Below are 11178 nucleotides of genomic sequence, written 5' to 3' on the forward strand. Positions count from 1 at the left end.
CTCGACACCTTGACAAATGTAATTCCATGTAGAAACATGCGTTTAAATAAAATATTTTACCAAAAAAGTTACCCACGCTTTAACTTGACAGACTGTATTTTGTAATTTAGCTAATTCTATATTTTTTAAATAAAAGTTGTGCATGTCGAATCTAATATAATAACATAATTTGTTTTCGCCAAAAACGATGAGTGTAATAAATTTTAGCTCAGGGATATAACAATTCACTTCATGTTGAGCATATTTGACTATATAGTGTTTCAGTAATAAATTTTGTTAATATTTTATTGCATAAAATTAGTATTGAAAATGATTCTTACGCGAAAAGCATTTATTGATGACTAAATAATAGATATGTCAATATTTTCGGATATCCAGTAGAAATTAAAAGTATATTTTTTTCATTTCCCGGTTCGCCTAAAATGGTTTAATTTTTGAACCCTTGAAAATATATTTTTTGCTTGAAAAGTTAAAATTGGAAAACATTTGGTTTCAAATTTCGCAGTTTTGTAGATCAAATTCAAATGTTAAAAATGTGAGAATACTGTTTCTATTACATCTTTTAAAATTTCACATTTAAAGCCTTGACAGTTTTAAATTTAGTCATTTTAGATTTAAATATTCTATATAGTTTACTTTTAATTTTAGACGTGTAAAAATTGTCTAGTTTTTAATTCTTCGAAGTCGTAGATTATCAAATTGAAAGGCTTAATACATATTAACAATTTAAAAAAACAGAGCTCTGTTTTCGCTTTTTTCATAATTTATTTTAAATTACCAATTTAAATGTTTTTAAACATTTTTAAGCTAATTTTAAATTGTCTGGACAATCTATTATTGTTCACATGCAAAATTCATGTTGAAACAATAATCAAATTGTTTAAATAATTGATTGAAGAATAATTGTTCAAAATGCGTTTTTTCTAAATTTTGTTAAGTGCATCGCTTATCAGTATATATTTAAATTTGATCAAATATTCTTAATATAATTAATATTTTTTTAAAACACTTTTTTATATTGATCATGAGAAATTGAACAAAACAATATTGATGAAAAAAAAAACTTACTTTCAGCTTCCAGAGGACCAATACTCATCAATCTGCGTGTGTGATTTGAAGGGGGAAATTTATGAAATATTTTTCGAACAAGATTAACGTAATTTCTATGAAACTTTTAACCACATTTAGAAAAAATAACATTTTTATCACATTTCCATCAAGTATACATTGAATCTTTATTAAATTATTTGAACATTTAGAAAATTATTTAACATTAAAAAGATGATCTTAATTGTGCAAAATAGCCACATAAATTACATAAAAAGATAAATGTCAAACATTTATTTCAGAACAAGATTTCTTAAGCACCACAAAATTATTTTATTTAATTCCAATTTTTTAAAGAATTGGGTAATAATATCTGAATGACGTAGTTATTTTAAATTAAACGCTTATTTAAAAAAAAAGTTACAAAGTAAATAATATTAAATGGATAAAAAAAAAATTGGTATATGATTGAAAAAGCAGTTTTCCTATCATTTTATAATTGTCCGATTAAACGTAAAAAAGAGTACCTTTCAATGAGTTAGTAGAAAAAACAAATTATTTTTGAATACATTGATATTCTTTAAACAATTGAAGATTAATTTTTTAAATGCTGTAAAATATTTAAATTGTCGACTGAAACTAAGAAAATGAGAAAAAGAGCTCATTTTCAAATTTTGGGCAAAATGGCGTCAACATTGAAAATAATTCGTCGGAAATTATTCTTTGGAGATTCCGCAACAAATTTCAATAATTTCTCACAAATTAAGTTTAAACCCAGAAACGCTATTCTCATTTTTCTCAAAACAAACATTTTCTCATGTCAACCTTATGGGATTTCCCGGAGTTTTTAGGCACTAACCGATTTGCCTAAAACTTGGAGGAATTTTTTTGTCCGAGTTTTTTTAAATATTAAACCTAAAATATTTTAAACAATAAGTATTAATTGATAATGTTCCAAGTCAAACAATTTTATATTAGGTTAAACTTAAAAAAAGGACAATATTTCGAATAGAATGTAAAGGAACTGAACTAGTATCATTTGTAAATAAAAGCGTTAGAATTGAATAATTTAAAAAGATTTTAATCAAAAGCTCTCAAAATTGAACAGTTTCAGACTAAAATTTAAAAAACTGTACAAATTTATTGGCAAGCTGTTGAAATTATATAATTTCTAATTCAAAACATAAAAAATTGCACAATTTTATTTTTAATAGAAGCATCTCCAAATTAAATGATTTCAGCTTAAAATTTCGAAAATAGAACAATTTTAAAACAATAAAAGTGGAATATTTTCAGATTGGAATTTTGAAAATTGGATCATTTCAAATTAAAAAAAAATGGTATTATTTCTAATTAAAAATGCTGAAAATGTAATAATTTAAAATTGGACACTTTTGAATTTAAATAAATTTAAAGCAATTACAATTTGAGATGAAAAACTAAAGTTGAATTATTCAAAGTCAAAGCTTTCTGAATTTATAAAATTTTAAATCGATGTTAAATATACAAAATTAGAATCTTAAATTAAAATTGATCAGAAAATTTGTCTAATACAAAGTTTTACATAACTTCATGAAACAGAAATGAGAAACATTTGCCCTGAAAATATATACATGTGAATGTCACGTGTCAAAACACGCGCGCGTGGACTTACGTGCCTGTAGCGGTCCATGTAAAAATTTGTATTAAATATTATAAAAATTAAAAGACTTTAGCAACTAATGAGATAACGCGCTGAACAACAATAACAATATGAGTTAGATCATTTTTGGAGTGACCGCTACGATTATCAACTGAATTTCCAATTTGAATGTGTCGCACGGTCGCCATCAAGTCAACACTGCAGCCAACACAACAACCTGAGAAGTCCGTTGCGTCATATTGCGCACTAGGCCGACTCGCTAGGCCTGAGTCGTAAATAACGTTTTAAAGGCTCATGCCTCATTGTAGCACCAAATAAACCCTTGGAAAAATTCAGTTTAGCTATTTATTAAGCGCTTTCGTGAGATGTGATCTGTGTTAACTCAATATCTGTCGAAACTCGTGACCATCCGTTGACTTATCCGTGCGCGCTCGGTAGGTCAAAATGGCGTGACTAGGACGATCGGTTTTAGGTTATAATCATTCCTACTGCAAGGAATGATTTAGGATTCCCTTTTAATTCCTTTTGGTGATTGTTTTGGTGAATTTTGGAAGCCTCGTTGCATGAGTTATGAGGACGGAATGCCCGCAGGCGGTAACAGTCGTTTCCGTGGTTACCCAGCGCGGATGTCCGAGCGCCAACAGCTCGCACTTCTTCTGCAAATGACCTCTCAGGAAATGGTTTCAGGTATAAATAATATTCAAACTTTAAACAATCACAGTTTCCACATCAAAAAATTATCCTCTCGATTAATCTTGATTGCTCACGATTAAAAAATCGCTCTACTTTTGTAAAGCTGAGATGCAAAACAAACAGGTTTGTTTGGTTTCTTTTCGTGAAGTAATAATAATAATACTTATAATAATAATAATACTTATAATAATAATAATAATAATAAATTGGAGTACATGGCATGAGTCGCTTACGCTCCATTTCTCAGCTGAAAACTTTACATTCTTGTGTGTTTGAAAAGGTCAGCGTGAATGTAAACGTTTCGTCAACGTTTTGATTATAACCGACTTCCTCAAGATCAGTTCTTGTCATTTTCGATTATATCGTTGTGCGGTATTTGAAGGATTTGAAATAATGGTGGATAACAATAGTAAAAAGTTCATTTTCAGATGTATTTTTACAGCCTTCGTGCTTGATTTGCAATCTGAGATGATTTGTTAAGAGCAGGCCTGCCAACATGCGGAATTGGAATCTGTGACAGGTGAAAATTCCCGCGAAAGCCGTGGGAAATAAATTACGGAAGGGGGAAGTTGTAATATTGTTTACATATTAATCTTCCCGCCAAAAAAATGTATTCGAAGAATGCTCAATGTAGAGCGATAGGATCACAGAAACTTGAAGATTTTTTTATTTGGGGAATACGTCTTGTATTTGCCTATAGGTCAAGCACTGGAAGTAATAATTTTAATAAAATTATAGGGCTCGGTCTCATGCCTTATAGGCACATAAATTTCCTAAGCTTCGAATTTTGATTTGTAACACTCAAGGGCAGATCCAGGGAATTTTTCGGAGTGGACGATTGTGAATTGGCTTCAACGTATGTGTATGCGAAGGGGGAGTGTTCACCCAATTATATAAAAAAAATTTCAAATGATATATAAGAGAAAAAAATAACTTTACTTATATCTTTCAATTATGGTGTTCACGTTAAAAAAAATCTGCAAGCAAGTGCATATTTGGGGCCGTGCATAAATTGCGTAAAGGCTGGAGGGGGGGGCTTTTATTTCCTGTCTTATACACGGTACAATTTTAATCAATATTTCATCTTTTTAGATTGAAAATTCAGATTTTTGGTTAAAAGTTGAATAACTTTATTTAAAATACATTTTTTTGTTTGAAGATTCATAAAATTAGTTGATGATTCTAATAAATACCCTTCTATAAATTGAAAATGAATGGTTTGAGGATTCAACTATTTTATTGAAAATTCGTACTATTATATTTTGTATTTAAAATTCATCTTTTTAGATTGAAAATTCAACTCCTTCTTTAAAATTTAAACTACTTTCCTAAAAATTGATTTTTTGTTTGTTTGAAGATTCATAATGTTAGTTAAAAATTCTTTTCAAAAATGGCTTTAATCAATTGAAAATTATTAGTTTTCAATGAAATTTTAACTGTTCCGTTTGTTTTTCAAAGGTGATAATTTTTTAGACTAAAGTTAGTATTTTTGGGCAGAAAAGTAATCTTCTTGTTTGAAAGTTCAACTGTTTGGTTGCAAGTTTAAGCATTTTGTTGAAAATTCGTCTTTTTTGGTATGAAGTCAAAATTTTGTTAAACAGGTTGAAAATTAATCTGTGTTGGTTGAGGATTCAACTATTTTGTTTAAAATTCGTACTACTATATTTTGTATTCAAAATTCATCCTTTTAGATTAAAAACTCAACTCATTGATTAAAAATTGAACTACTTTCTTAAAAATGTATTTTTTTTTTTCGGAGATTCATAATTCAGTAGGAAATTAATCTCTTATTGAAAATTGAATTTCTTTGTTCAAATTTGATATTTTCGGATTGAAAATTCCACTAATTTGTAGCTAAAATTCGCTTTTTGTCTTGGAAATTCAAGGATTTGGTAGAAAACTCGACTGTTTGTAGAAGATTTGTGTTTTGAAATTGAAAATTAAGAGTGGATCTTTTTTGGAAAAATATGATCTTCTTGTTTAGAAAAAGTGAACACGTTCATATTTCATTCACACTATTTCAAAGTATAATCTCCTAATGAAAGCTTTAATTGACGATATATTTTTAATTGGGTATCATTCAAATGGTAATGGTATCAAACTGAAATAGTTTTTATTTCAGCAATTTGATTTAATAACATTCAAGAGTACAAAATATCAAAAGGTTCCAACATGTTAAGTATTTTTTACATTCAATGAAAATTGACATTTGAAATGATAAATCTCCAACCGCGCAAATTAATTTGTATGAAAACAGTTCAGCTTTACATCAATCAGTAGAATTTTCACCCCAAAAAAAGTTGAATCAGATTTATTTGATCTCAAACAGTTACAAATTTAAACACAAATTATTAAATTTCTGCAAAGAAGATTAATTTTCCACAACAAAAAATACGAATTCTCAACAAAATACACGAATTTTATACTAATAAAAATAGATTCTCAACCAAAAATTTAATAAATTATTAGAAAAAAACATAAATAATTTTCAAGTGAGATATGCGAATTTTTAACAAAGTCGTTAAATTTCCAGTCAAAGAGGTGTATCTCCAACATAAAAATTATTTTTTAACGAAGTGCTTAAGCTTTCAACCAAGTAGTTGAATTATCAATGAGAAAAGATGAAGTTTTAACCAAGTAGTTGAATTTTTAACGAATTAGTTCATTTGTAAACAGAAAAAATTATTTTTCAACCAGAAATGGAATATTTAAATGTTAAGTCAAAAACAGTAATTTTCAAAAACAAAAACACCAATTTTCATCAAAACAGTAACATTTTCAAACAAAGAGATGAATTTTCAATGAAAATGATCAATTTTTAACCCAAAAAAAAATAATTTTCATCAATGTATTTCAAACAAGTAGTCTAATTTTCAACCTAATATTTAAATTTCCAATTAATAATGAGAAATTGCCAACTTTAGAGGTGAATCTTCAACAACAAAATTAATTTTTTAACGGAGAATTTAAATTTTTAATAAAAATATAGGAATTCTCAACGAAAAATGTAGTTATTCATATTTTAGCCAACATATGTTTCAGTTTTTAATAATGAACAGTTAAATTCAACCATCGAATATGTATTTTTAACAAAATGGTTGAATTTGTAGCCAAGAAAAAATTTCAGTGATATAAAAGAAGAAAATTCGTAAGCAAGTTGTTGAATCTTCAAGCCAAAAAGACGAGTTTTCTACAAAAAAATTAAATCTTGAAAAAAAATTTCCATTTAATTTTAAACCGAAATTATGAAGTTTCTAATTAAATAGGTGAATTTTCAACACATAAAAACGCTATTTAAAAAAAACAGTTAATGTTTTAACTAAGAAGTTAAGTTTTAACAAAAAAAAAAAAAAATTACAAGTAAAATGTCATGGTGAATATCTCAACCAAAAAATATTTTTAATTTAAATAAAAAACAGTTAAATTCTACCAAAAATTACACCTTTTCGACTAAACAGTTCAATCCTCAATCAAAACCAAAAAGACAAGCAAGAACAGTATTTTTAATAATCGATAAAATGTACAGCTTGACTTCAGAAAGCACTAACATAACAAGACAAATAATTGTTTAATATTATAGATCATTCTTTAAACCTACCCGTGTGGAAAAATTAAGAGGGCCCCCTCAGGGTCCACATGGATTAACCTCATGCCTTGTGGAATCCATGAGGGCAATCCAGACGTGGTCCCTTATGGAAACGACATGCTAATTCATAGGAGCCCAACATAGGCGTCCCTCATGGATCCCTCATGGTTGCCACCATGAAAGCCCTCCCTGTTTTTTTTGCCAGTGCTGACATCTGTACTGGCATACCTCTGGGATGATAACACTATTTTGTACTGGGCTGTCAGTGTTGGACCAGCACTGGATATCGCTACTAGCACAGTACTATTCCAATAGGAAATTCACTATGGACGGCAGTACTACGTCAGTGTTAACTAGCACCGTACTGCTATACTCTAACCATATGACAAAAAAGTTATTTAAAAAAATAAATATTAATTGACTGCGAGTATTTTGCCTGCATATATTAATAGTCCTGTTTAGAGTGAATACATATATTACATTTTTAAACATTATATTACAAATAAAATTTCTAACGCTACGGGGTATCGAACCTACATATCTACCTAAATCATTCGCCTAACAGTCCGGAGTGCTAACCACTGCGCTAAACCGACAAGTTGAAACTCGGTGAAAAAGCCATCCTCATAAGCTACAGTGCAGAAAAGTTGAAGTACCAAATTTTGAGCTTTCTTTTTCTGATTATTTATTATTATACGACGTTATGTAAATGTAAAATACACGAACTTTTAACAGGAATATCAATGAAATAATTATTAAATAAATAATTTAAATCGATTACCATTTTTCTTCGCGTAGTATTTCGTTTTTTTTCATGCTGTAGACTACTTTACAACTTATTATAGTGACGAGAAATGTAATTTTTTAGTAACATTTAAAATTTGTCGTAAAGATGAAACTTAGAATTTTTTCCTTTAAAAAAGCAGGAAAAAAGTTGTTTTCGGGACAGACATATTCATAGTTTTTTTGAAATTTTATAACGCATGAACCATATTTTTAAACGTATCTTTTATGTCCATTTTTTAGGATATAAAATATTTACCCTCATGAAACATTAAAATCAGTAGTGTCAAAAACATATACGTCCTTTGGACTTTGAAGTTTTAATCATTTTAATTCTTGATCCGTGAGGGCAACCGAGCTGGTCCCCTGCGGGGGCCCATATGGAATATCTAAATTGTGAAATTTCGAATTTCAAAAAAGTGTCATCCAATTTTTGACAGAAATGCATTGTTTGTAAGTCTGAACTCGTGAAACCTTAAAATTTGTGGTGTTGAAAAAATATTCACTCTTTGAAATTTTAATCGTTGATCCGTGAGGGTAACCGAGCTGGGCCCTCGTAGAATTTCCACGTGTGGAACATCCATGCGGGCCCCCCGGCGGAGGCCCTCATCCTCAGAGGTCTGAGCGGGACTTTTTCCACATTTTTTGTTTAAAATAAGGTTGCGTCTAGTCGTTATCGAAAATTGAGGGAGTTGGAAAAAGGGATGAGCTAGTCGTCTTGAAAACTTGGAATGTCTAGGCAAATTTATGAAAATTATTTGACTGCTTACCCCGAATTTCAAAACGACGAAACACTTCGTTAAAATAAACGATTTCTTGTGTAATCTGTGAATATAAACTGAAATTGTTAAAAATTGAAAATCTTGCTCGAAAGATAATGATTTTTGTTTTAAAGTACTAATTTTTGAAACTTGAAAATATTTAACAATTTTTGTATAAAAATGTCAATTTTCAGTAAAAACGCCAAAAAACGCGATAAACTCAAGTAAATGTTGAAAAATGTTGAATCTTTTAAATATAATCATTTGTATATTAAAAATACCCATTTCCAGTGTATAATGCAAATTTCCAGTAAAAAAATAAACAACCTTAAATTTCAAGAAACTACAAGTATTCTTCGAAAATGTATGAATTTATTATAAAAATATTTTACAAAAAATACTAATTTCCAGCAAAAATCTTATGCCTAAAACATTTATAACATTCTTAATTTGTTGATTTTAATTTCAAATGCAAGATATAAAACAAATTTAAATAATGAAAAGCCTCAAAGTTTTTTATTTTTCGCGTATTTCTGAATCTTTACGAGATAATTCAAAACGTGTATTCTTATAAAATAAAAACTTTTTTGAATCTTTCTGTTCGTTGGGTTTGAATCGGTCCAAAACAAGCTCCCTCTTCAAAATCTTAAAAAAATCGTTAGTCTTTATGTATCTAATCCTTTTCGAGCTAATTCAAAATTTTGATTTTTTTTCATATAAAAAATTTGTTTACTGTTTCTGATTCACAAATGTTGTCAATGTTTGTTTATCTCTCTCCGTTTTCGAGATTACTGACAATTTTGATTTGTTTTTGAAATTTGAAAATCTTTATAACGGCCTTTTTTCATGCTTTCTTCCCTTCCCCTATGTTTAGAGAAACTAACAATGAATTTCACCTAATTTATAACTAACTGGACTTAAACATACTTATTTATTTCTTAAATTTTTAACTATTTTAATTATTTTATTAATTCATTATAATCAGAGAAAATTACAATTTATGTGTCTAGTTTTTAAGTAGATATTGCAAAAGATATTTCAATGCTTTCTTAAATTTTCAATAACTTCTGAAATTATCGACATTTTTCAATATTCTTGGGCTCATTTTGAAGCTATTTTTTTCATTGTATCACAACAGCTTACGAGTATAAATTGTAAAAAATGTCTTTTCGAATTGCAAGAACTTGAAGTTGTAATAAAAAAGTTGGAAAAACTTGAAAACATCTTATCTGTAGGCTTGTGAGAGCTCTGAGTTTGTAAATAAGAAATTAAATGTTAATTAAAAGTTAAATATCAAAACAAATTAGAGGTTAGGATTTAAATAATAAGCCATAATAGTTACCATAATTTCAATTATCTAGAGATTTTGTTGTAATGTATACTTTGATCAAATTTAAAAAACTAGTTGAAAAATAAAGTATGTATTTAGAGTTAAAAACATATTAGTTGTTATGTGTGCAGGATGATTTGTCGACTGTCACTTGTGGAGTCATCCTTATAGGAGAAGAATGCTTTTTCATCCTGCTCTCATACCAACTATTATGTTTTTTAAACTCTGTATACGTTATTTTTCAACCGGTTTTTTAAGTTTTTAAATTTTATAAAATTATACATCACAACAAAATCCCTCCGGATAATTGAAATTATGGTGACTATTAAGACTTATTATTTGAATCTTATCCCCTAATTTGTTTTGATGTTTTACTTTAAATTAACATTTAATTTCTTTATTTTTACGGAATAAATCTGATACATCATTTATATTAGGAAACTTTCCTTATAGTTAATTTTATTACCAATATAACTTCTATTTTAAATAACTGCCTCACTTCAAAAGATGACTAATGACTTTCATATCTTGATTCATAAGTGTACTATTTACTACGATTTTTATATTTTTTATAATTTGAATAAATTTAGTGGTTTTTTTACAACTTTTAATAATGTTATCTTTAAAATTGGCTCCCCTGATGATGAAAATGGTGTATTTCCGAAACGTTGTGTCACAATGTAATAAACTCGCCTGACAGAGGTGATATAACATCTTTAATTATTTTTTTCCTGCAATGATTGCGAGGTTTTTCAGATACATCATTGCATCGCTTTTTTATATAGGCCAAGTTCCAAATTTATTAAGATTTGTATGCGAATGGTGTAACTAGAAAATGTTTATTATGTTTTTTAAATTAAAAACGTCCCCAATACAATATTTAATTGAAACATTCATAAATATAACATTTCTAAATCAATCTTTTGGAGTGAATCCTAACGAATGAAGCCACTTTTAGTCAACATTTTTATAAATTGAATTATTTTGTGGTTGTTTCATAAGAATGAATAATGATAAATCAGGTGAGAAGAATTCCTGAAAATAGAATCAAGAATCTAACGACCAAATTTGGACAACCACCACAAAATGTTCCCACTGCAATCTGAAAAACAAAAAAGAAACATTCTGCCCCTCTCTCTTCCCCCTGGAAAAGAAGAAAAAAAGGAGATCATTCTTTTTCAATTTGGAAAAAACATAAAAAGGAGGAAAGAAATATGAGAAAGCAACCCACCAAATGGCCTTCCTTCTCTTTTTTATTTCTTTCGTCCTTTTTATGCCTACCATTATTAATTACGTATTATATTATAATATATATTTAATTAAAAATTTGTCATAA

The 11178-nt window shown here is 28.2% G+C and overlaps 1 protein-coding gene across 1 annotated transcript in view; it reads left to right on the forward strand.

Annotated features, from left to right (window-relative positions):
• The first annotated feature begins 2920 nt into the window (after positions 1–2920).
• Positions 2921–11178, forward strand: part of LOC117175997 (ankyrin repeat domain-containing protein 11) — a 66230-nt gene continuing 57972 nt past the window's right edge. The window contains exon 1 of the mRNA XM_033365935.1: positions 2921–3376. Coding sequence (XP_033221826.1) covers positions 3253–3376 — 124 coding nt within the window. The 5' untranslated portion in view covers positions 2921–3252. The remainder of the gene's footprint in view (positions 3377–11178) is intronic.

This window comes from Belonocnema kinseyi, chromosome 1 (assembly GCF_010883055.1).
Source record: "Belonocnema kinseyi isolate 2016_QV_RU_SX_M_011 chromosome 1, B_treatae_v1, whole genome shotgun sequence".
Classification (NCBI taxonomy): domain Eukaryota; kingdom Metazoa; phylum Arthropoda; class Insecta; order Hymenoptera; family Cynipidae; genus Belonocnema; species Belonocnema kinseyi.